Source organism: Pan paniscus, chromosome 19, assembly GCF_029289425.2.
Source record: "Pan paniscus chromosome 19, NHGRI_mPanPan1-v2.0_pri, whole genome shotgun sequence".
NCBI lineage: Eukaryota > Metazoa > Chordata > Mammalia > Primates > Hominidae > Pan > Pan paniscus.
In genome coordinates this window covers 90,303,965-90,330,500 of record NC_073268.2, presented here as the reverse complement: position 1 = coordinate 90,330,500, position 26,536 = coordinate 90,303,965, and the positions used below count along the sequence as shown (strand labels likewise).

The following is a 26,536-nucleotide window of genomic DNA, read 5'->3' as shown; positions in this document are numbered from 1 at the left end:
AGGCCTCCTGGAGGAAGTGACGGGTAGCTGAGATGGAAGATGAGCCTCAGGATGGAGGGAGCCAGGCGAGAGGAGAGCCGAGTCCCTAACGCAGGGAAAAGCACGTGGAAAGACTCCATTTAGGCGAATCTCTCTGCTACATTAGCTCATTTCCTCTTATCCTTTGTACCTCTGCTGCCTCTGTTGGAAAGAAACTCACAGAGGAGCTTTAGCCTTTACTGTGATCTGTTATTAGTGCTTTGCCAAGAAAGATGGAAAGGTTATCTGTCCTTTGTCCTGTTAGATTTCGTTTCCATTTTCCCATGAATGCACAATGAGGGCTCACCCTGTCACTCAGAGCTGTTTCTAGGAAAGGCCGTTTTGTAAAATAACAAAAGTACTTAGCTCATAAGCTTTGACTTAGTATTTCTCCAAGTTCAAGGCATTTGCCCTGAACTCAGCTGGCCCAGAAATATGTTTTCTTAGATAAGCCTGCTCAGCCAAGCACAGTGGCTCATGCTTGTAATCCTAGTACATTAGGAGGCCGAGGCAAAAGGATTGCTTGAGCCCAGGAATCCAAGAGCAGCTTGGGCAACATAGTGAGACCCTGTCTCTACAAAAAATTTAAAAGCTAGCTGGGCATGGTGGCACATGCTACTCGGGAGGCTGCTACTCGGGAGGCTGCCTGCTACTCGGGAGGCTGAGGTGGGAGAATTGCTTGAGCCTGGGAGGTTGAGGCTGCAGTGAGCCATGATCGTGCCACTACACCCCAGCCTGGGTGACAGAGCAAGACCCTGTCTCAAAAAATAAAAATAGGCCAGGCCTGGTGGCTCACACCTGTAATCCCAGCACTTTGGGAGGCTGAGGCAGGTGGATCACTTGTGGTCAGGAGTTCAAGACCAGCCTGGCCAACATGATGAAACCCCATCTCTACTAAAAACACAAAAAAATTAGCTGGGCGTGGTGGCAGGCACCTGTAATCCCAGCTTCTCAGGAGGCTGAGGCATGAGAATCGCTCGCACCTGGGAGGCAGAGGTTGCAGTGAGCTGAGATCACGCCATTGCACTCCAGCCTGGGCAACAAAGCAAGGCTGTCTCAAAAACAAAACAAAAAATAAAAATAAATAAAAATAAAAGATAAGCCTGTTCTACTTTGGCAAAGCAGTGCTCAAGAGTAGGTCCCACTGGGTCCCACATGGCCCTAGAGGGGCCCTTCTTGGAGCAGCGGAGCGCCAGAGTCTGGGCTGGTATGAGCTGGCATGAAAAACCACTGAAAGAGGTTATGAATAATGACTGAGTCAAGGCTCCTGAATTAATCATGGCAAAGTGGCTCCGCCTCAGTCTTTTAGAGCTCTGGCACCCAGATAGTTTGGCAGGGATGTTTATGGGAGCCCGGGTCTATTCCATAATCTGAAAGCTCCCCTGGGCAGGAGGCAGCAGGTCTGAGAGGGAGATCGGGGCCTTAGGAAGCAGCTGACTACAGACAGCTTCAGAGGAGGAGGTTCTCAGCCATCCTGGCTCCCACTCCCGAAGAAGCAGCAAAAGTATAAGAACATACAGAGCAGGGAGGAGTGGGGAATGCTTTTTACGCCCAGGGTCAAGACTGGCCTGGGTGTAGTCATGGGTTGGGTGTCTGGCGACTCCAGGTTCAGGGGAACAGAGCAGGTAGGGACATTCAGAGCCAATCCGGGCAGGTGACTTCTGATCTCACTGGAGATTAAAAAAAAAAAAAAAAAGCAGTTTGGGCTGGGCTTGGTGGCTCACGCCTGTAATCCCGGCACTTTGGGAGGTCAAGGTGGGTGGATCACTTGAGGCCAGGACTTTGAGACCAGCCTGGCCAACATGGCAAAACTCTGTTTCTATTAAAAATACTAAAATTAGCCAGGCGTAGTGCACCAGCCACTGGGGAGGCTGAGGCAGGAGGATTGCTTGAACCCAGGAGGTGGAGGTGGCAGTGAGCTGAGATCGCACCACTGTACTCCAGCCTGGGTGACAGAGCAAGACTCTGTCTCAAAAAAAAAAACAAAGAAAGAAAAGAAAAACAAAAAAAGTCTGGGCGCGGTGGCTCATGCCTGTAATCCCAGCACTTTGGGAGGCCGAGGCAGACAGATCACGAGGTCAGGAGATCAAGACCATCCTGGCTAACACAGTGAAACCCCGTCTCTACTAGAAGAAAAATACAAAACATTAGCTGGGCGTGGTGGCGGGCACCTGTAGTCCCAGCTACTCGGGAGGCTGAGGCAGGAGAATGGCATGAACCCGGGAGGCAGAGCTTGCAGTGAGCCAAGATCGTGACACTGCACTCCAGCCTAGGCGACACAGCGAGACTCTGTCTCAAAGAAACAAACAAACAAAAATCAGTTTCCCAGGTGTGCCATCAGCAAAATCCGTGAAGTAAGGACCTCCAAAAATTCTCTCCTCCATAATAGCAGTGAGAAAACTGGCAAAAATGGTCAGAATCAACTTTTTCAGAACTCTGGAAATTAGCCAGAGGCTTAGGGCAGTCGGGAGAATGTTTATTCAAGAAAAACAGCAGAATCTTGGTAAAAACAGTGGCATTTTCACTTGCCCTAGTTAAGATCGCACACTCTGCAGTTCCGTGGTGGCCTTGAAAATTCACATTCTGCACTCCTGATGAAAAACAGCAGCCTGGCGCCACAAGAGGGAGCAGAATGAGGCTGGAGCTCCTTTCAAGTCTCATGCCCAAAGAACTGTCATTATCTGACCTGTCTGGTGGTTCCCTGATAAGGCTCCTCTTGCAAGGTTGGCTGTAATTGACTTGGTTCAGCCTTTGCCTGGTGTGAAAAGTCTTTTCATCAGGGTGTAATTGCAGGCAACTGACTAACTTTGCAGCTTCCTGAGGCAGTGGATAACAGGTGGGGAAAGGAATAGACCTACCAAAAAGCTTAAAAGGAAAAGCTGGGCCGAGTACAGTGGCTCACGCCTGTACTTTGGGAGGCTGAGGCAGGACTGCTTGAGGCCAGGAGTTCACAACCAACCTGGTCAACATAGCAAGACCCTGTCCCTATTTTCTTTCTTTCTCTCTCTCTCTCTCCCTCCCTCCCTCCCCCTTCCTCTCTCTCTCTCTCTCTCTCTCTCCTCTCTCTCTCTCTTTAAAGACAAGATCTCACTATGCTGCACAGGCTAGTTTCAAACTCCTGAACGCAGGCGATCCTCCTGCCTCGGCTTCTCAAAGTGTTAGGATTACAGACGTGAGCCACTGTGCTCAGCCTCTATTACATTTAAACAACAAAAGTAAATAAGTAAAAGGAAAAGCTGAAGCATGATGTGTCCACAGGGCTTTGAAAAGATCTGACATATTCCTGGGAGTCTAGAAGGTCACAAGCATGGATAGAGCTGTGTGCACGCCCAGAGCTGCGTCATGCTCAGGAAAGCCGATAAAGCCCTAAACTCTCTGGCTGACCTCATCTCTGCACAGACACTAAGGCAGAGTTGACAACTGCCTGGCTGAGTGTAAAGGCATGCCCACACACGCACACAGAGCCCCTTAGCAGAGAAGGGGAGATTTTTTGGTGACAAATGCTTAAGGAAATCTTTGTTCAATCATTAACTAATCACTAAGCTAAGCAGAGACTATAAGTGGTCACACGTGACAGGGAATACAGACTTTCAAGAACTAGCTAAGAAAATGTATTAATGAAACAAAGAACAACTACAACAAACAGCAACAACACAAACTCTGGGAGGTATGTCAATCTGATCTGCAAAGTTGCCACATTAAATCATATAAAAAGTATAGTTTTTAATAAAAAAATTATAAGAATTATAAGACATGCCAAGAAATACAAATGTATGGCCCAAACACAGGAATAAAAAAGCAATAAATAGAGATTGTCCCCAAGAAGCCCAGATATTGGACTAACTAGACAAAGGCCTCATATCAGCTATGCTAAACATGTTCAAAGAACTAAAGGAAGTCACATCGAAAGAACTAAAGAAAAGCATGAGATGATCTCTCACCAAATAAAAGATACAAACAGACAAAAATCATTATCATTATTATTTTTGAAGACAGAGTTTTGCTTTGTTGCCCAGCCTGGAGTGCAGTGGCACAATCTCAACTTACTGCAACCTCTGCCTCCTGGGTTCAAGCAATTCTCTTGCCTCAGCCTCCCAAGTAGCTGAGATTGCAGGTGCACTCCACCTCACCTGGCTGATTTTTTTTTTTTTTTTTTTTAGTAGAGATGGGGTTTGACCATGTTGCCCATGCTGGTCTTGAACTCCTGAGTTCAGGTAATCCACCCACCTCAGCCTCCCAAAGTGCTAGGATTCCAGGCACGAGCCACCACATCCAAATGAGACAGAAATTATTTTTAAAAGAAAGAACAAAATAGAAATTCTGGAGTCATTAACCAAAATAAAAATATAGCAGAGAAGCTACAGGATGGCATATTTGAGCAGGCAGAAGAATCACTGAACGTGAAGATGGGTCAATTGAGATTATGTAGTCTGAGGAATAGAAAGAAAAGAGAACAAAGAAAAACAGAGTCTAAAGACCTATGGGACACCATCAAGCATGCCAACATACACATAATGGAAGTCACAGAAGGAGAGGAGAGAGAGAAAGGGTAGGAAAGAATATTTGAATAAATAATGGTTGCAAATATTCCATATTTGATTTTTAAAAAAATAATCTACACATCCAAGAAACTCAATGAATTCCAAGTGGGATAAACTCAAAGATATCCATACCTAGAAACATGATAATCAAAGCTGAAGACAGAGACTCTTGAAAGCAGCAAGAGAAAAATGACTCATCACATACACAGGATCATCAATAAGATCAACAGCTTAAGTTGAGTGTGGTGGCTCACGCCTGAAATCCCAGCACTTTGGGAGGCCAAGGTGGGAGAATTGCCTGAGGCCAGGAGTTCAAGACCAGCCTGGGCAACATAGCAAGACCCTATCTCTACAAAAATTAAAAAATAAAAAAGTAGCTGAGTGTGGTGACGTGCACCTGTTGTCCCAACCACTCAGGAGGCTGAGGTGGGGGGATTGCTTGAGCCCAGGAGTTTGAGGCTGCAGTGAGCTATGATCACGGCACTGCACTCCAGCTTGGGTGACAGAGTGAGACCTTGTCTCTAAAAAAAAAGAAAAGAAAAAAAAAAAAAGAAATGATAAGGGAATTAAAATGGTACACTAGAAAATATGTGGCACAAAAGAAGGCAGTTATGGAGAAAGAACAAAAAGATTTAAGACATATAGGAAAAAAAGCAAAATGGCAGATGTAAACTTTATCAGTAATTAAATTAATGTAAATAGATTAAACTCTCCACTTAAAACCAGAGATAGATAGAATAGATTAAAAGGAAAAAACCATGATCCAAGCTGGGCATGGTGGCTCATGCCTGTAATCCCAGCACTTTGGGAGGCCGAGGTGGGCATATCGCTTGAGGCCAGGAGTTCGAGATCAGCCTGGCCAACATGGTAAAACCTCATCTCTCCAAAACTACAAAAATTAGCTGGGCGTGCTGGCATGCACCTGTAATCCCTGCTACTCGGGAGGCTGAGGCAGGAGAATCGCTTGAACCCAGGAGGCGGAGGTTGCAGTGAGCCGAGATCACGCCACTGCACTCCAGCCTGGGTGACAGAGTAAGACTCTGTCTCAAAAACAAAACAAAACAAAACTATGATTCACTTGTATGCCAGCTACATGTAATCTACAAGAGACATACTTTATTTTTTATTTTATTTTTATTTTTTTGAGATGGAGTCTCGCTCTGTCACCCAGGCTGGAGTTCAGTGGCATGATCTCGACTCACTGCAATCTCAGCTTCCCAGGTTCAAGCGATTCTCGTGCCTTAGCCTCCCAAGTAGCTGGGATTACAGGTGCGTGTCACCACACCTGGCTACAAGACATACTTTAGATTCAAAGAGGCAAACAGGTTAAAAGTAAAAGGATGGGGAAAGATATACCATGCAAATGGTAACCAAAGAGGGCTAGAGTGCTTATCTCAAAGACAGACAGACTTTGAGATGAAAAATGCTACTAGAGACAAATAAAGACATCATATACTGATAAAAGGGTTAATTCACTAGGAAAACTTAACAATTATAAGCATGTGCATGTACCTAATAACATAGCCTTAACATACAGGAAGCAAAACCTGACAAAATTGCAGGAGAAATAGACAATTCAACAATAATAATGGCAGACATCAGTATCCTACTTTAAATAATAGACATAATTACTACGTGAAAGATCAACAAGGAAATAGAAGTCTTGACCAACACTATAGACAAGACCTCCCAGACATCTATAGAAAACTCCACTGGACAGGCCAGGTGTGGTGGCTCACGCCTGTTATCCCAGCACTTTGGGAGGCCGAGGCGGGCGGATCACGAGGTCAGGAGATCGAGACCATCCTGGCTAACACGGTGAAACCCCGTCTCTACTAAAAAAAAAATACAAAAAATTAGCCCAGCGTGGTGGCAGGCACCTGTAGTCCCAGCTACTCGGAAGGCTGAGGCAGGAGAACGGCATGAACCCAGGAGGCGGAGCTTGCAGTGAGCCAAGATCATGCCACTGCACTCCAGCCTGGGCGAAAGAGCAAGACTCCGTCCCAAAAAAAAAAAAAAAGGAAAACTACACCGGACAATAAGCAGAATATAGTCTTCTCAAGTGCTCATGGAACATTCTCCAGGATAGACAATATGCTAGGCCATAAAACAAGTCTCAATAAATTTTAAAAGACTGAAATCAGGCCAGGCGTGGTGGTTCATCCCAGCACTTTGGGAGGCCAGCCGAGGCAGGCGGATCCCTTGAGCCCAGGAGTTTAAGACCAGCTTGGGCAGCATGATGAAACCTTGTGACTACAAAAACTACAAAAATTAGCCGAGTGTGGTGGCACATGCCTGTAGTCTCAGCTACTCGGGAGGCTGGGGTGGAAGGATTGCTCGGGCCCAGGAGGTTAAGGCTGCAATGAGCAGTGATTACACCACTGCACTCCAGCCTGGGCAACAGAGTAAAACTCTGTCTCAAAAAAAAAAAAAAAAAAAGAAAAAGAAAATGATTATAAGGGAATACTGTGAACAATTAAATGTCAACAAACTAGACAACTTGATGAAATGGAAAAGTTCCTAGAAAGACAGAAACTACCAAAAGCAATTAAAGAAGAAACAGAAAATGTGAAGAGGATCTATAGCAAATAAACGGACTGAATTGTAACTTTTAAGCTTCCAATAAAGAAAAGCCAGGGACCAGATGGCTTCACTGATGAGTTCTACCAAACATTTCAAGAATTAATAGCCACCAGGCATGGTGGCTCACGCCGGTAATCCCTGTACTTTGGAAGGCCAAGGAGGGAGGATCACTTGAGGTCAGGAATTTGAGACAAGTCTGGCCAACATGGTGAAACCCTAACTCTACTGAAAAAAGACAAAATTAGCCAGGCGTGGTGGCATGAGCCTGTAGTCCCAGCTACTCAGGAGGCTGAGGCAGGAGAATCACTTGAATCCGAGAGGTGGAGGCTGCAGTGAGCCGAGACTGCACCGCTGCACTCCAGCCTGGGCGACAGAGTGAGACTCCATCTCAAAAGAAAAAAAAATTAATATCAATTCTTCACAAACTTCCAGAAGGGATCACTTCCCAACTCATTCTATAAGGCCAGTATTACCCGTATCCGTTAGCATGTAGGTTTCCCAGAAACCTCTCCCAAAATAGGGCTCCCCAACGCTCTCATCATCCCTTTATGGCGGCCCCTAGTCAAATATTCTCTGATTTTACTTGAACTATAGTTTTTTAAAACTGTTTATTTTGAGCTAATTTTAGACTTACAGTAGTAACAGGAGACACTGCTGAGGTGTCAGCCAAACCTGCCTCACCCGTGTCTGCAGTTTGTCAGCTATGGGAGGCCCTCACCCCACTTAGTCTTCTATGGCCGAGCCCAGGCTGCCATGTGGGCTCTGCCCTACAGCAGCAGGATTGGCTCTGACTATGAACCTGGGTCCCGGCCAGGTGTGGTGGCCCACACCTGTAATCCCAGCACTTTGGGAGGCCCAGGTGGGTGAATCACCTGAGGTCAGGAGTGCGACACCAGCCTGGCCAACATGGTGAAACCCTCTCTCTACTAAAAATAACAAAAAAAATAGCCAGGTGTGGTGGTGGGCGCCTGTAATCTCAGCGACTCGGGAGGCTGAGGCAGGAGAATCACTTGAACCCAGGAGGTGGAGGTTGCAGTGAGCCAAAATTGCACCACTACACTCCAGCCTGGGAAACAAGAGCAAAATTCCATCTAAAAAAAAAAAAAAAAAAAAAAAAAAAAAAAAGCCTGGGTCCCTCCTTACCTATCTGTCCATTGTAGCAGCCACCCAGGAGCACGTGGGAATCTTTGGGGTTGAACTCCAACGTCACGAGTGGAGACGATGGCTTCAGAGCAAGTTCAGGCTTGTTGGGGTTTTCTATAAAGCACAAAAAAATTATCCCCACCAGGCCCGGAAAGAAAAGGACAGGATCAACCAGTTTCACCCCTTCTGCGGGTGGGTAGCGGGGGCATGGTGGCAGAGGGGGAAGCCTGGAAGCCCCTCCAGTCTTTCCCCAGCCTGCACCCCCTGGTCCACCTTGGCCAGAATCTGGCATTCTTGACCCTACGGGCTTTGCTGATGGTTTTTATTTTTGGTGAACAGGATTGGGGTGTGCATATGTGTGTGATAATTATATTTCTAGTCCAGTTCCTAGGTTTGGTGTCAAACGAGGTTTTGATACTAAAGTTTTTACACAAAGTCAACTCTCTGCCGGTTTCTTCCAACCAGGTCTGTGGACTGCAGATAATGACGGAGTCCACCCCATGGGGCTGCTGCCAGAACTCGCTGAGCTGTTGGAATGTCGGGCATTAGCTCTCTGCCTGGCACCTACATGTTTATTTTAATAATGCTGACAACGAAGGGAAGCTGGAGAGCGTGAAGCCACCACCACCCTGTCCCTGCCTGTGTCTTGCCAGCCCTTCTGTAGACAATGGTTTGTGCTAATAAATGGACAAGCTGCCCCTGCAGGCCATGAATTAAAGGCAAGTGTCAGGACAGATGGGACAAAGGCACAAGTTCCATTCCGCCACCCCTTGAGTCCCTTCTCAGTCTGCTGGGCACTCTGTCTTGTTGTTGCTGTTGAGATAGAGTCTCACTCTGTTGCCCAGGATGGAGTGCAGTGGCATGATCTCAGCTCACTGCAACCTCTGACTCCTGGGTTCAAGCGATTCTCCTGCTTCAGTCTCCCAAGTAGCTGGGATTACAGGCACCCACCATCAAGCACAACTAATTTTTGTATTTTTAGTAGAGACAGGGTTTTATCATGTTAGCCAGGCTGGTCTTGAATTCCTGACTTCAGGTGATCCACCTGCCTTGGCCTCCCAAAGTGCTGGGATTACAGGCATGGGCCACCGTGCCCGGCCTGATATGCTCCTTAGGAGCTAAGAATTGAGATACCATGGGGTCAGGTCTTCATGCCTCGAACTAAGAATCTGGAATTGGTGGGGGTTTCCTGCTTCTGATTTGACTCTGCTTGGCTCTGCCTGAAACCAGACAAGGGAGGAAGGAGAAGAGCGGGTTCCTCCTCGACTGCGGGCCCTTCCCTTGAGGCACCAACCGCGTGAGTGTCCGTGACTTCCTGCCCCTCCCTCCCACTCCTCTGCTTGTGCTGGTCCCAGCCCTCAGCCCTCCCAGGCCACCAGGACCCTGCTGCTTCTCACCTAGGTCCCAGATGTATGAATCGCTGCTCATGCCCACAGGTGCCCGCTGAAAATCCAAGCAGGAGTATGCCACTGCCAACTTCCTGTTGCCATCGGGGTGCCAGGAGAGGTGCGTGGCAGCCCTCTTGATTTCCTGGGGGTCCCTGCAGGGGAGAGGGAAGAGAGCAGAAGGCTGGATGTGAGGCTCCCCAATTTCTCCCTTTTTTTTTTTTTTTGTCAGATGGAGTCTTGCTCTGTCCCCCAGGCAGTGGCATAATCTCGGCTCACTGCAACCTCTGCCTCCTGGGTTCAAACAATTCTCCTGCCTCAGCCTCCCGAGTAGCTACGATTACAGGCGCACACCATCACGCCTGGCTACTTTTTGTATTTTAAGTAGAGACAGGGTTTTACCATGTTTCCTAGGCTGGTCTCAAACTCGTGACCTCAGATGATATGCCCACCTGGGCCTCCCAAAGTGCTAAGATTATAGGCATGAGCCACGGCGCCCGGCCCCTCGGATGATTTCTAATGCATCATCCTGCTCGGGTGGTCCATATACGAGGTCAGAGCCCAGCAGGGCTGGAGGGCAACAGGAAGGGCAGCCTCTGCCCCGCCATGCCCTCTCCTGCACACCCCTTGCTGACAGCCACTGGCCCTGCTTGCACACCATGAGTCAGCCCTGCCTCAGAAAAGAGTTCTTTCTTGCTGTGCTGGGACTGGGCTAGGTACTTCCCAGGCCCCTAAGTCAGTCGTGGTAGTGAAATTAATTCCCCAGAGTTGGGATCTGAGGCAAGTGATTTCCCAAACACCTTTCACACCCCTAGTCCTGCATCACCCAGACCCAAGGTCTGATCCCTGCCCCAGGTCCACAGGCTTCCCCTCCACATTTCCCCAGCACCTCCCGCTGCTCTATTCCAGCCTCCTGCTCATCTCCACTCATCTGATTGGATGGCCTTGCTTTTTTCTTCATGTTCAAAACCGAGGCCACAGAGCATGGTCTTTCTCACTTCCACCCACTTTCTGCAACTCCTTCCACCAGACTTCAAGGCCGAGGAGTCCTTCTTCCCCAGTCCTCTCCTCATCCCTGTTCCCAAGCTCTCCTTCCTATCAGCTTCTTTTGTACACCCTACAAAGGTGCTCTGGGATGGGGTATTCTGTTCCTGGGGCTGCTGCAACGAGGTCCCACAAACTGTGTGACTTCAAACAACAGAAATTGATTCTATCACAGTTCCGGATGCCAGAAGTCCAAAATCACAGATGTTCTCCTCACATCAGGCATGTAAACATACATCTACACATATATACACACATACACATATGCATATATTTATACACATATACAGATGCTCCTTATCTAATGATGTTGGCTACATCTGATAAACCCATAGTAAGTTGGAAATATCAGGAGCTGAAAATGCATTGAATACACCTAACCTACCCAGCATCACATCTTCGTCCAGCCTATGTGCTCAGAACACTTATATTAGCCTATAGTTGGGCAAAATCACCTAGCACAAAGCTTATTTTATAATAAAGAGGTGAACAGCTCATGTAATTTTCTGAATACTGTACTGAGAGTGGAAAACAGAATGGTTGTATGGGTACTTGAAGTACGGTTTCTCCTGGATTTGCATTGCTTTTGCAGCCTTGCAAAGACAAAAAATGGTTTAAGTTGGGGACTGCCACAAAAAGTGGCACTCTGCACACCCTGTTTTGCACCGGCTTTGTTTTGGTTTGGTTTTCACATACTGAATCCTGGAAATGACTCCATATCAGCACATAAGAAGTTGCACTGCTTTTTTTTTTTTTTTTTTTTTGAGACAGAGTCTTGCTGTATTGCCCAGGCTGCAGTGCAGTGGTGCGATCTCGGCTCACTGCAACCTCCGCCTCCCGGGTTCAAGTGATTCTCCTGCCTCAGCATCCTGAGTAGCTGAGATTACAGGCATGTGCCACCACATCCAGTTAATTTTTGTATTTTTAGTAGAGACGGGGTTTTGCCATGTTGGCCAGGCTAGTCTTGAACTCCTGACCTCAGGTGATGCACCCGCCTTGGCCTCCCAAAGTGCTGGGATTACAGGCGTGAGCCACCACGCCCAGACTGCCCCGCTCACTTTACCAGGTGCATGGCATTCCGTCGTGTGGGTGTGCCAGAACTGCTAGAACCAGTCCCCTATGGATGGACTTAGCTTGTTCTAGTCTTTGGCTGGCACACACCCTCTGCAGTGAATATCCACACCTGCGGTGATTTCACACACACACACACACACACACACACACACACACACACACACACACACACACAAAACCTGTGGGATGAATCCCTGGTGTCAAACTTCTATCCTCTGGAATTCATGGATAAACTCGTGTGAGTGCAGGCCGCGGCGGGGGCCTGTGTGCCCACAGTGCTGCTAGCTGCTCATGCTTGGTACTTGTACTTACTCTGCCCTGCAGGAACATGCCCCACCTGTACGCAGCTGGGCAATTTCACTTTCTCTGGAGTCTGTAGTCCCTTTCCATCAACCAGACCCGCCCCCAGAGCAGGGCCACTTCTCTGCTGGGTGACTTATCACCACGTCACTTATCAAGCTCAGAGCACAGACAGTGCTGCACCCAGGGCATGCAGCGATGGCAAGGAGTTGCCTTTGGAGGCGCCCATGCATGGGGGTGACGGAGGGTGGCCAGACACCTGCCTGGCTATGGCGCTACCTGAACACATTGATGGTTTTAGCTGAAGGGTCCTCCTCCGTCACTTCCACGGCCTCCTCGTCGTTGAAATACTCTTCGTAGATGTCAATGGCATTGTTCTGCTTGATGCAGTGCTCCATGATCTAGGGGGGACACATTGGAAGTTCTTCGCAGTAAATGGAGGTCCTTTCAGATTGCCCGGGCCTGCAATGGAGTCTGGGAGGGACGGGACATAGCCAGGGGCTTTTCCCATCCACCTAACCATGTGCTTTCAATGGAGGAATTTTCAACTGGTTCCGGGGGGGAAAATAATATTGCTTTTTAGGTACAAAGCATGGAAATACATGCCGCGCATGAACAGATATACAGTATGTCTATAGCATTAACATTTGATGGGCTGGGTGCGGTGGCTCACGCCTGTAATCCCAGCACTTTGGGAGGCCGAAGCGGGCAGATCACTTGAGGTCAGGAGTTTGAGACCAGCCCGGCCAACATGGTAAAACCCCATCCCTACCAAAAATACAAAAGAAAATTAGCTGGGCATGGTGGCAGCCGCCTGTAATCCCAGCTACTTGGGAGGCTGAGGCAGGAGAATTGCTTGAACCCGGGAGGTGGAGATTGCAGAGACCCAAGATCACGCCACTGCACTCAAGCCTGGGTAACAGAATGAGACTCTGTCTCAACAACAACAAACATTTTATGGAGGCAGAAGGCCATTAGAAAAAACATGAGGGCCAATAATGAAGAAAAGGTTGAAGAACACCATGCTAGACAAACAAAATTATTATTATTATTATTATTATTATTATTGAGACACAGTCTTGCTCTGCTGCCCAGGTTAGAGTGCAGGGGTGCGATCTGGACTCACTGCAGCTTCCGTCTCTCGGGTTCAAGCAATTCTCCTGCCTCGGCCTCCTAAGTAGCTGGGACTACAGGCATGTGCCACCACACCTGGCTAATTTTTGTATTTTTAGTAGAGATGGGGTTTTGCTATGTTGGCCAGGCTGGTCTCAAACTCCTGAGCTCGAGTGATCTGCCTGCCTCGGCCTCCCAAAGTGCTGGGATTACAGGTGTGAGCCACCAAGCCCAGCCCAAATAAAATTATTAATCTCTCTCTCTCTCTCTCTCTCTATATATATATATGTGTGTGTGTATATGGCACTCATCTCCTTCTTCCTGTCCTTGCAGACAGCTGGTTCCTCCATCCAGAATGCCCTCCCCTTTATTGCAAATGTCCACCAAAGGACAACCAAGCCCTGCCACTTCTTCCAGGAAGCCTTCCCTGATCCCTTCAGCAGGAGATTGACCCTCCCTCCTCATGGAGTCAAAGGACAAGTCATGCTTCTCTTTCAGCATTTCTTTCTTTTTATGTTATCTGGTGATGTCTCTGTGTTTGTCTTTGACCTCCAATTGACTGCAATCTCTTTGGGACAGGATGTATAAGAGATTCTTTTTCTTTTAATTTAAATTTTAAATTTCTTTTTCCTTAAAACAATTTTTTTTTGCACTGGCAAGTATGTAGAACAATTATGAGATTCATTTTGCAACCTCTACTGTGCCTGGCAGAGGCTTGAAGTTCAGTCCAAATTTGTCAAATGAATGAATGATCCCTATTGGCTGCTGGGTGGGGCACTTTGGGAGTCACCTTTGCCCAAGGTCAGACTCCTCCTGATGCCCGGTCAGCCCTTGTACCTCCCTGCCTTCCCTGTTGGTCTGTGATTGGGACCTCTGCCTGCTCCCAGACAGAAGGCTCCTTGAGGTAGCAGCTGGTCCCCTTCCCCCCAGCATTCACACGAGCCTCACAGCGATGGCCAGGCACAGCTGGGGCAGTGCATCCTTTGGGGAGCTGCAGTGATGGATGGGGCTCTCGTAGCTGGGGCAGGAGGAAGCCTTACAGAGCCGAGCTGCATGATGGCGTTAACGTAGTTCTCATCTTTCTCCACTTTCTTCCGGAAACGGATGGTCTGCTCCAGCTCCAGGGGGTTCACGTCCTTGGGCCAGCCCCCCTCGACATGGTTAACTCCCCGGGTCTCCATCTCAAACCGCTCTGAGTTGGCCTAAACAGAGAGCCGCAGGAGGGAAGACGTCACCCTGGTATACTCCCAAACCCTCGGCCACTTCTGCAAGCCAGGTCCCACGCAGGCTCCCAGGGCTGGATGCTGAGGCGCCCTGGCCGGAGCCACAGTATTTTCAAATGCAGGCAAGGAAATTCCTGGTGATCAGGTGGGCACAGGTAGCTGCAACAGCGCAACCCTGTGGAGCTAAGCAGCTTTGCAACTGGTAGCTGTGGTCATGAAAATCCTGTTCTGACCTTATCTGAATTCTAATGGACCAGAGAAGCCTGTGCATCTGCTCTGTGAGAATCCAAAGAAAAGGTGAATAATTGGCCGGGTGCAGTGGCTCACACCTGTAATCCCAGCACTTTGGGAGGCCGAGGCGAGCAGATCACGAGGTCAGGAGATCGAGACCGTCCTGGCTAACACGGTGAAACCCCGTCTCTACTGAAAATACAAAACATTAGCCGGGTGTGGTGGTGGGTGCCTGTAGTCCCAGTTACTCGGGAGGCTGAGGCAGGAGAATCACTTGAACCTGGGAGGCAGAGGTTGCAGTGAGCCGAGATCACAGCACTACACTCCAGCCTGGGCGACAGAGCGAGATTCCGTCTCAAAAAAAAGAAAAAGAAAAAGAAAAAAGAAAAAGTGAATAGCCTTTCTTCACTCTATCATTAACAATGCCACCCTATCATTGACAATGTCAGTGTCACAGAAATTGAACGTTAAAACTCCAAGTTTGGATTTGCTTTGCCTATCCTCTCCAGCAGGGAGGACAGTTTTACACGTGGGTGTCGCCACTTTCCTTTCTTTCCATTTTTTTTTTTTTTTTTTAAGAGAGGGTCTCTCACTCTGTTGCCCAGGCTGGAGTGCAGTGGCATGATCTCGACTCACTACAGCTTTTTTTTTTTTTTTTTGAAGCAGAGTTTCGCTCTTGTTGCCCAGGCTGGAATGCAATGGCGGAATCTCGGCTCACTGCAACCTTCGCCTCCTGGATTCAAGTGAGTCTCCTGCTTCAGCCTCCCCAGTAGCTGGGATTACAGGTGCTCGCCATCATGGCCGGCTAATTTTTGTATTTTTAGTAGAGACGGGGTTTCACCATGTTGGCCAGGCTGGTTTTGAACTCCTGGCCTCAGGTGATCCACTGGCCTCAGCCTCTGGAAGTGCTGGGATTACAGGCATGAGCCACTGCGCCTGGCCAGTACAGCTTTGACTTCTCAGGCTGAAGGGATCCTCCAGCCTCAGACTCCCAAGTAGCTGGGACTACAGGCATGTACCACCACACGTGGCTAATTTTTGTTTTTCTTCTGTAGAGACGGTGTTTCGCCATGTTGCCCAGGCTGGTGTCAAACTCCTGAGCTGAAGTGATCCTCTTGCCTCTGCCTTCTTTTCACTTTATTTTTTAAAAATTATTTATTTAGTTATTTAGTTATTTATTTTTAGAGACAGGGTCTCATTCTGTTGCCCAAGCTGGAGTGCAGTGGTGCAATCACAGCTCACTGCTGCCGTGAACTCCAGGGCATAAGCAATCCGCCCGCCTCCACCTCCCAAGTAACTGGGACCACAGGTGGGAGCCACCACAACTTGGTAATTAAAAAAAAAAAAAAAGTGTAGAAATGAAGTCTCACTATGTTGCCCAGGTTGGTCTCAAACTCGTGGCCTCAAGCATCCTCCCACCTTGGTCTCCCAAAGTACTGGGATTACAGGCTTGAGCCAGCACACCCAGCCCTTCCTGTTTTTTTTTTTTTTTTTGAGACGGAGTCTCGCTCTGTCGCCCAGGCTGGAGTGCAGTGGCGCGATCTCGGCTCACTGCAAGCTCCGCCTCCCGGGTTCACGCCATTCTCCTGCCTCAGCCTCCCGAGTAGCTGGGACTACAGGCGCCCGCCATCACGCCCAGCTAATTTTTTGTATTTTTAGTAGAGACGGGGTTTCACCGTGTTAGCCAGGATGGTCTCGATCTCCTGACCTCGTGATCCGCCCGCCTCGGCCTCCCAAAGTGCTGGGATTACAGGCGTGAGCCACCGCGCCCAGCCGCCCTTCCTGTTTTTAAGAAATTGTGGTAAAATACATGTAACATAAAATTTACCACATAACCACTTTAAAGCATACACTGCAGCAGCGTTATTATACACAGTGCTGTGCAACCATCAACCCCACCTAGTTCCAAAACTCTTACATCACCCAGGATGGAAACCCCATCCTCATGAAGTCACTCCCATCTCCTTTCCATTTCTAAGCCAGCTCTCACAAAAGGTAAAATCTGGATCAGCACCATAGGAAAGGTTAAAACAAAACAAAACAAAACAAGTCTGGAAAAGGCAGAGCTGCTGGAAACGACAGGAGGGCCCCCAGGGTGTGGCCCACATAGCGGCCATTCTGCTTATTGGCTACACCACGGCCACAGTCCTTCTCATCCCCGGGGGAGCAGTTGGTCCTGGGAGAGAAGCACCTAATTCATTTGAACTGTGAGTCACTGAAACCACCTACACCCACCTGACTGTTGAACGTGTTTTGGCCAAATCAAGTGATTTGGTTATCATTTTATCTCAGCAGTTGTTGACCTAATTAGGGTGAATCACTTAGTTCACAGAGACAGGGAACTCTTTGGCCTCTGAACACATGATCACAACCCTCAAGATAAGTTCTCTTATCGTGGAGGCCCCTCTGGCCGGAACTTTCTGTGGGACACTTCCCTTTTCTCAAGCTGGGTAGTTGCCTGTAGATATGAATCTCTGCTCCCTCAGAATATCTCTCCCACGCTGGGCACAGTGGCTCATGCCTGTATTCCCAGCACTTTGGGAGGCCAAGGCGGGAGGACTACTTGGGCCCAGGAGCTTGAGACCAGCCTGGGCAACATGGCAAAACCTCATCTCTACAAGAATTGCAAAAATTAGCCAGGCGTGGTGGTGCACACCTGTAGTCCCAGCTACCAGGGAGGCTGAGGTGGGAGGATCTGTTGAATTCAGGAAACGAAGGTTGCAGTGAGTCGAGTTTGTACCACTGCACTCCTGGGTGATAGAGTGAGAACCTGTTTTAAAAAAAAATGCCTCCCAGCTACACCAAACATCCAAAACAACTCTGGTAAGTGTCTTCGAGGTGAAACAAGAGCTCTTGGGAGAGGGAACATTGTGATTTGCACTCCCCTGGCTCGAGGAAGGCTGGTGCTGGGTCTTCCTCTGACCCTGAGCACTGCGTGGAACTCAGGGGGAGCCTCTGCCCTCACTTCCAGCATCTGCATTTGGTCTACTCTAACTGGCTTTCAGGTGGACAAGGACCCACAGAACCACTCACCGGCCCCAGCTGGCCGCCCTGCCTGGCCACACCTGACAGGCCAGGGCCCTTGGGGCAGGGACCCACCTCGTGTTCCGACATGCTGATCGAGCACTGGATGCCCGTGTCCACTGGGTTCCGCTCTACGAACTGCTCAGCCAGCTCAGGGTTGGGCATGATGTCGATGTTCAGCTCGGCCTGGCGGTCCGAGAAATTGCACTGCTTCCCGAACTCGCTGCGCTTCTTGACGTACACGTACACAATCTCCATGGTGCCGGCTGCTGGGGGGCAGAGGGAGGGTGTGGGGTGAGGGACCCCACCGGCCCCTTCCCTATCTCCACAGGTCCCGCTAGGACAGCTCCAGGTTCTCAATCTGGTTGGGGCAGGAAGCAAGGGGTGGTGGGGAGATCCTAGGAATTTGTCCAGAAGCTGCATCCGCATTAAAAAAAAATCCTGAGTGCCGACTATATGCTAAGCATTACCCTGTTTAGTTATTGCAGTTGCTCTCTGAGGAGGGCAATAAAAATTTTGGCCAGGCACGGTAGCTGACAACTGTAATCCCAGCACATTGGGAGGCCAAGCCAGGTGGATCACCTGAGGTCAGGAGTTCAAGACCAGCCTGGCCAACATGGTGAAACCCCATCTCTGCAAAAATACAAAAATTAGCCGGGCATGGTGGTGCACACCTGTAATCCCAGCTACTCGGGAGGCTGAGGTGGGAGAATCGCTTGAACCCGGGAGGAGAAGGTTGCAGTGAGCCGAGATCACACCATTGCACTCCAGCATGGGTGACAGAGCAAGACTCTGTCTCAAAATAAATAAATAAAAAAAATCACCATTTTCTTTGAAGGCATTTGATGCTTAGATGCCGTCAGTGACTTGCCCAAGGTCCTATAGCTAATGCATGCTGCAGCTGGTCTGTCCCCATTCCAAAGCTCTTACCCACCAAATGATACAGTTTTCATCTTTTGTTTTTAGGGTTTTTTTTTTTTTTTTTTTTTGAGACAAAGGCTTGTACTGTCACCCAGGCTGGAGTGCAATGGTGTGCTCACAGCTCACTGCAGCCTCAACCCCTGGGCTCAAGTGATCCTCCCACCTCAGCCTCCCAAGTAGCCGGGACCACACGTGTGCAGTACCATGCCTGGCTAAGTTTTGTATTGTTTTGTAGAGATGGGGTCTCGCCATTTTACCCAGGCTGGTCTTGAACTTCTGGGCTCAAGTGATCCACCTGCCTCAGCCTCCCAAAGTGCTGGGATTACAGGTATGAGCCGTCGCACGTGGTACAATACAGTTTTTACTGAATCAGTGTTTATTGACAGGGCAGGAGGAAATATTGATGGTGATGATGTTGGACTAAATTCCCTGCCATGCTGGGCATGAAACACACAGGACACAGATTTGAGACCCCTGGGCCTCTTCTTGAACCCCTCCTCTCCAACCCAATGACCCAACTCCCCACCCAATTGTCCAAAAGGCTCGTTGGTTGCCAGACTCTGGCCTCCACCACTGTCTGGGTACCATCCTGGAAATCTCTTCCCTCCAACCAGGACAGAGCTGAGAGTCAACCCCAGACAGAGAGAAAGCCAGGGGCTTCCCCAACAGGCGGGACATGGAGGCTTTTGGGAAAGCCTCTGACGCGTGCTACTGGTCATGGGACACAGCAGGGAATTGGGAAGTGGGCTGGGCTCGGCCCTGATTTCAACTTCTGGGCCTGCCGTCACCAGCTGCGTGACCTGGGCAGGGCCACTTAGTCTTTCTGAGACCTGACACACCCACAGGATGCTGAGAAGTGAAATGAAAGTGCTCCAGCAGCATCAGAGGCGGGGTTCACAGGCCACGCAAGGAAGGGTTTCTCACTGATGCTGATTAGAAGTTGTAAAAATGCAATGGGCTGGGCCATTCCCACATATTGCCCTTGACCTTTCTGACTCCTCCATGACATCACTAGACTCCACTGGGTCTGAGGGCTTGCTCAGTGAGTTCAGTGGTTGGCCCTTTGACCTGTGTACCTGCCATATCACACCATGGAGTTAGCAGAGATTTCCGTCTGCCAGCCACCTGGACTTTCAGAAATTGTGCCTTTGATAGCAAGTTTCCAGGGGCTCAGATTGAGGATCTGTGCAAGGCTCCTGGGGTTGCACAGAGCCTTAGGACAAAAGATGTGGATGAGTGGCTGGTGCTGGTGGGAGGAAGATAAACTGAAGGAGAGCTTGCCTTGGTAGATTTACAACCAAAGGCCTTTCAACGCCCAAGAGATTAGGCCAGGCATTGTGGCTCATGCCTATAATCCCAGCACTTTGGGTGGCCGAGGCCGGTGGATCACTTGAGGTCAGGAGTTCAAGACCAGCCTGGCCAACATGGCGAAAACCCATCTCTACTAAAAATACAAAAAATTATCCAGGCATGGTGGCACGTGCCTGTAATCACAGCTACTCAGGAGGCTGAGGTAGGAGAATCGCTTAAACCTGGAAGGTAGACGTTGCAGTGAGTCGAGATTGTGCCACTGCACTCCAGCCTGGATGACAGAGCAAGACTCTATCTCAAAAACAGGATTACGTGAGCAGGTTTGCCTGTGAGCAGGTTTTGCTATTTTTTTTTAATTTTTAATTTTTAATTTTTGTGGTTACATAGTAGGTGTATATATTTATGGGGCACAGGAGATGTTTTGCTATAGGCATGCAATATACAATATACAATCATGGGAAATGGGGTATCCATCCATCCCCTCAAGCATTTATCCTTTGTGTTACAAACAATCCAATTATACTCTTTCAGCTATTTTTAAATGTATAATTAAATTATTTTGACTATAGTCACCCTGTTGTGCTATCAAATACTAGATATTAATAGTCACATCATGGAGAATGGGGTATCCATCCCCTCAAGAATTTATCCTTTGTTAGTTAATTTTATTTATTTATTTTTTTTGAGACGGAGTCTCCCTCTGTCACCCAGGCTGGAGTGCAGTGGCGCGATCTCAGCTCACTGCAAGCTCCGCCTCCCGGGTTCACGCCATTCTTCTGCCTCAGCCTCCCAAGTAGCTGGGACTACAGGTGCCCACCACCACGCCCAGCTAATTTTTTGTATTTTTAGTAGAGATGGGGTTTCACCGTGTTAGCCAGGATGGTCTCGATCTCCTGACCTCGTGATCCGCCCACCTCGGCCTCCCAAAATGCTGGGATTACAGGCGTGAGCCACCGCGCCCGGCCTGTTAGTTATTTTTAAATGTACAATTAAGTTATTGCTGACTGTTGTCACCTTGTTGTCCTATCAAATAGTAGGTCTTATTCATTCTTTCTTTTCTTTTCTTTCTTTTTTTTTTGAGATGGAATCTCATTTTGTTACCCATGCTGGAGTGGAGTGGCATATCTGCTCACTGCAACCTCCGCCTCCTGCGTTCAAGTGGTTCTCCTGCTTCAGCCTCCAGAGTAGCTGGGATTACAGGTGTGCGCCACCATGCCCGGACAACAACGTTAACAAAAAGAGAAGCCACAGACTTGGATAAAATATCTGCAAATTATCTATTTGATAAAGAACTTGCATCCAGAATATGTAAAGACTGACCAGGTTGCAAGCACTATGAACAACAGTTTCCAGGCGTGCTTCCTGCATGCCCAGCACCACTCCCAAAGAGTGATCACAATTCTCACTAACATTTCTTTTTATGAGACAGTGTCTTGCTCTGTCATCCAGGCTGGAGTGCAGTGGCATGAACACGGCTTGCTGCAGCCTCAACCTCCCAGGCTCAAGCAATCCTCCCACCTCAGCCTTCTGAGTAACTGGGACCACAGGCAGACACTACCACATCAGACTAATTGTTTTTTTTTTTTGTAGAGTTGAGGGTCTCACTATGTTGCCCAGGCTTGTCTCAAACTCCTGGGCTCAAGTGATCCTCCTGCCTCAGCCTCCCAAAGTGCTGGGATAATAGGCATGAGCCCATTTTCGAGATGAAGAAACTGAGGCCTGGAGAGATGAAGTATTAATACAGGGCCGAAGGTCACAGTTCTTCAGTTCAGGCAGAACCACCAGGCATGTCTGGCTCTAAAGCAGTGATTGTTAGTCCTGACTGCACATTTAGAAACACCTGCAGGGCTTTGTGAAATCACAATGCTGTTTGAACCCCAGAACAACTACCTCAGAATCTCTCATCAGTATATGCTTTTTTTCTTTAATTCTCCAGGCAATTCCATGTGTAGCCAAGTTTGAGGACCATTGATTTAAAGTGAGGGACCTTAATCTCTCAACCAGCGTTTCTGAAACCTGGGATCTTCCTTAAAAATACACAGACTCCCAGGCCTCTCTCCTGCAAATGCTGAACTAGATGCCTGGGGCAGGGCCTAGCAATTCGTGTTTTTCACAATCACCCTAGGTGAACATGACTACCAGACCTGTGTCTAACCTACCCTCTCCTGCCTCCAGGGCTACAAGGCACCAGACCAGTGGGTCCTGGCCGCTGGCCCCTGAGAGGCAGGGCAGGAGCTGTGTGCCCCTAGAAGCATGTGCCAGGGGGAACTTGGGCCCTGGAGCAGCTGGGGCAGCAGGTGGGGAGAAGGAGGGTAGGAAGGTTAACCCTTTGCATCCATATACATTGTGTCTTGAAGACAGTACCACCCCATCCCACTCCTAGCCCCAGAGCAACTCAACCTTAACCAGACTGTTGCAGAAAGTGGCATTTTCTTTCTTTTTTTCTTTTTTCTTTTTTTTTTTTTGAGATGGATTCTTGCTCTGTCGTCCAGGCTGGAGTGCAGTGGCAAGATCTAGGCTCATTGCAAACTCCGTCTCCCGGGTGCAAGCGATTCTCCTGCCTCAGCCTCCCGTAGCTGGGATTACAGGCACATGCCACCATTCGCGGCTAATTTTTGTATTTTTAGTAGAGACAGGGTTTCAGCATGTTGGCCAGGCTGTTCTTGAACTCCTGTTCTCAAGTGATCCGCCCACCTCGGCCTCCCAAAGTGCTGGGATTACAGGCATGAGCCACCGCACCCAGCCTTGTTTTCTTCTCTTTCTTGTAGTTCGGAAATTCTCTTTCCTGGGTGGGAGCAATGGCTTAGAGGGCACAGGGTGGGATGAGAAGCCCAGATTGTAGCGGGGTGCCCCAATGTGCTTTTACCACATGGACAAAGCTACGGCCTTGTGAAAAAGCATGCGAATCCCGTGGCATCCTCCCCTTTGCCAACACAGTGTGAAGCAACTGTGCCTCCCACATGGGGCTGCAGGACTCAGGCAATTAGGGCTGCCTGTCTCTGACTTTTAAAAGAAATTGCTGCAAGCCAGCTGGCTCCTAGGGGACACAAGGAGATTGAAGAGAATGAGGAAACTCCAGGAAGACAGAAATAGCCTCTTTAGCCCAGATCAGATTTTTAACAGCTTTGCTTTCCTTCTTGGTGTTTCCCAAGGCCAAGCCCCGAGTGAGAACAGAGGCATTGTCTTGTGTCTGGAGGCAGACAGAGGGGACATTTAAAGACTGGCCTGGTGACGGGAAGACAACCCATTCAAAGACCCAGAGCAAGCTCTTCTCACAAGCTAGCAGGGCACACAGATGAATAGCAAGGTCAGCAAAGGGCATCTCAGGAGGTCTCCCCCAACCTCTTGTGAGACTAGTGCTAGAGGGTGGGCTTCCCCAAGCAAGGCCTGAGCAGGAGTGTCTGCATGGGGTGACAGAGCGGGGACGGGAGCAGTGTCACTGCCCTCTGGAGTTTCGGGGGGAGATCCTCCCCCCGTGGGAACCTAGAGTCCCAGAGGCATGAAGAACACCACTGTGAGTCTCAAACACAGGGACACGCAGAATCAGGGACGCTGTGGTCCAGACATCAAAGATTCAGGCGTCTCCCGCATCCCCGGGGAGGCAGTCAGATGGGAACCTTCACTCACTATAAAAACAAAACTCGTCTTGTGCAGTGAGAATGAGCAAAGTAATTCCTGGAGAGAACCTCCGGTGGCTTAAAGGAAAGTGTGTTTTCCAAGCTGGGAGGGAGGCCAAGGGAGTGATGGGGAGGAGGAGTGTCAGCGTGGGAGACTGGGAAGGAGGCAAGCTGGAAGGTCAGCCCTCCACATTGAACTCCCTAGTGGAATAAGGAGATGAGAATATTTTCCTCTTCTTCTTGGTCCCTGGTACAGCCCCTACTGGGTTCCTGCGACTGGTGGGCCCTGCATGGCACCTGGCAGGAGAGGACTTCCTTCCCTCTTTCTTTGTTGTTGTTGTTTTTGGGACAGTGTTGCTCTGTCACCCAGGCTGGAGTGCAGTGGTGTGATATTGGCTCACTCCAACCTCTGCCTCCCAAGTTCAAGCGATTCTTGTGCCTCAGTCTCCTGAGTAGCTGAGACTACCGGTGCATGCCACCACACTTGGCTATTTTTTTTTTTTTTTTTTTTGAGACGGAGTCTCAGTCTGTCACCTAGGCTGGAGTGCAGTGGCCTGATCTCAGCTCACTGCAACCTCCACCTCCCAGGTTTAAGCAATTCTTCTGCCTCCACCTGCCGAGTAGCTGGGACTACAGGCGTGAGCCACTGCACCTGGCCAGAATTTTTGTATTTTTAGTAAAGATGGGGTTTCACCATGTTGGGCAGGCTGGTCTTAAACTCTTGACCTCAAGTGATCCATCCTCCTGGGCCTCTCAAAGCACTGGGATTACAGGCGTGAAAACCGCACCCAGCTTTCCTTCTCTTTCTTATGTCCTTGTGCACCTTCTGGAATTCCGGGGTCCTGAGGGACTCACTCTACCCTCAAAAGAGGCAGACCTCCCTAGAGAGCCCCCATTTATTTTCCCCCAGGATAGCACTAAGCATGGCTGAGCCCCCCAAGGAAAGTGAAGGTTGAGGGCAGGACGAGTTGGGAAGAGGTCCCCAGAATTGGGGACCGATGGGGGTCAGTGACTACCTGCCCTCACAACTACCTTGTGGTCTCCTTGACGGAAAGACTGTGGTCTTTTATTCACTCCCGTCCCCAGGGACTGGCACATAGAAGGGGCCCAAGACTCCTGTCACCTGCTGCGTTAGTGACTGTGATACCAACGCCTACCAGGCTTCTCTCTACAACTCTCTCCCCTGTTCCTCCTCTGCTGACCGTGACAAACAAGCAAAGGATTTGAAACCAAGGATTCGAGAGGAAAACACATAGGGTCTGAAAGCTGGGAGAAGACGCACTTCTGTGGTTCAAGAGAATGTGGTAAACCTTGACCTTGAGCAGGAAGGAGGAACTGCACATGCTTCGGAGGAACTCACCAACTGTATGACCTCGATCACACGAGAACGCCAGCTCCCAGGTTGAGGAAGAAATGAAAGAAAGCACTTAAAACACCTGCCACCTAGCAGGTGTGCAATACTGTTAATTTACATCCTTCTATCCTGAGCAGAAAGCTCTCCTCTTAAAGGGCCCATCTTCCCATCACCCTAGCCGGAGGCTGTTTTTTTTTTTTTTTTTCCATCCATTCAGCTGTAAATCCTTCAGAGGTCTCCAGTCCACTCCAGGACAAGGACTGTATCAGGACCTGAGTGGGTAGGAGGGTATGAGGCAGGGTGTACAGAGGCTGCAGGGTCCTGCGACTTGGGGCGGATCCAGGGCAGCGAGGACTAAGGGGAAGAGGGCACTAGGAGCTCTAGTCCTGGCAGCCACCATCTGGTAGAGCTATCCCAGAAGGAAGCCCTCCAAGAGGAATTTTTGGCACTCTTGGTGCTTATTACCCTGTAAGTCTCTCCCTGTCACTCTCCACTCTAGTCTTTAGCCTCCGACGTCCTCCTGGCGCCCGCCCCTTACCCTGGGTCCGCTCCTTCTGCTTCTGGGTCTCTGGGGAAGCGTCCAATCCACGGTCGCGGCTCCGGTGCTCCTCAAACGGCGGCGTTTACCGGTTGCTTGGCAACCCCGGCCTGGCTCCGGACGCGCAGGGCGACGCGGAAGGACCCCGGAGCACGTGACTCCTTTCCTGCCACGTCGGAAGTGCAGGCCGTCCCTTTTCTTTTTGGAGGTCTCCCGAGTTAGGAGAAGAATTAACCAATAAGTTGGTAACATACCAGTAATGATCATGAATATTTGTAGGGGCGTTGCCAAGGCGCTTATCCAAGCCTACGTTTGTATGCATTTGCATCGAGCAAGGCACCCAGAAAATGCAAGGAGGAATAGTCAGTGCTTGGGAAGCCCTGATCCCTGGGTGGTGATGGCGGGCTCTGCTTACCATCTTGGCCGACTGTGTTGTCCTGCCTTCCTTCAGTTTCCGCATCCATTCAGTGGGAATTAAAACCCTGCCCTCCCCTCTGCTACCATCCTTCCTCCACTTTGTGTAATAAAGACATCTTCCTGCACCACCAGAATGGAAACTCCTTGGGAGTAGAAGGTGGGGAATTTTTTTTTTTTTTTGAGACGGAGTCTCGCTCTGTCGCCCAGGCTGGAGTGCAGTGGCACGATCTCGGCTCACTGCAAGCTCCGCCTCCCGAGTTCACACCATTCTCCTGCCTCAGCCTCCCGAGTAGCTGGGACTACAGCAGGCGCCCGCCACTACGCCCAGCTAATTTTTTGTATTTTTAGTAGAGACGGGGTTTCTCCGTGTTAGCCAGGATGGTCTCGATCTCCTGACCTCGTGATCCGCCTGCCTCGGCCTCCCAAAGTGCTGGGATTACAGGCGTGAGCTACCGCGCCCGGCAAAGCTGGGGATTTTTACAGCTTAGCTGGGTGGTTGGCACGAAATGTACTGTGTTCATTGAATGAATGGTTGAATGAATGAATGAAACGAGTCATGTTTCTCAGGGAGTTAAGGCAATTGAGATCATGTAAATTAAAACAAGGGAATTTGGGGCTAGAAAAAAATGAATTTGAATCCCAGATTGGCTACCTACTAATCTCATGGCCCTGGGCAAGTTCCTTTCCTTTTCTAAGACT

General features: G+C 49.3%; 1 protein-coding gene across 13 annotated transcripts in view; it reads right to left on the bottom strand.

Annotated features, from left to right (window-relative positions):
• Window positions 1-26,331, bottom strand: part of DNAI2 (dynein axonemal intermediate chain 2) — a 41,622-nt gene extending 15,291 nt beyond the window's left edge. For 4 of the 13 annotated variants that reach the window (XM_003813352.5, XM_034942816.3, XM_024926160.4 and 1 more), the window contains exons 1-6: window positions 25,421-26,331; window positions 17,755-17,948; window positions 14,242-14,403; window positions 12,368-12,489; window positions 9,683-9,825; window positions 8,286-8,399 (exon numbers count right to left, since the gene is read on the bottom strand). In XM_003813352.5, coding sequence (XP_003813400.1) covers window positions 8,286-8,399; window positions 9,683-9,825; window positions 12,368-12,489; window positions 14,242-14,403; window positions 17,755-17,937 — 724 coding nt within the window. In that variant the 5' untranslated portion in view covers window positions 17,938-17,948; window positions 25,421-26,331. Of the gene's footprint in view, window positions 1-8,285; window positions 8,400-9,682; window positions 9,826-12,367; window positions 12,490-14,241; window positions 14,404-17,754; window positions 17,949-24,888 lie in introns of all 13 variants that reach the window. The other 9 variants (XM_055101460.2, XM_055101466.2, XM_055101458.2 and 6 more) reach the window with 7 other exon arrangements.
• Between the last annotated feature and the right edge of the window lie 205 nt (window positions 26,332-26,536).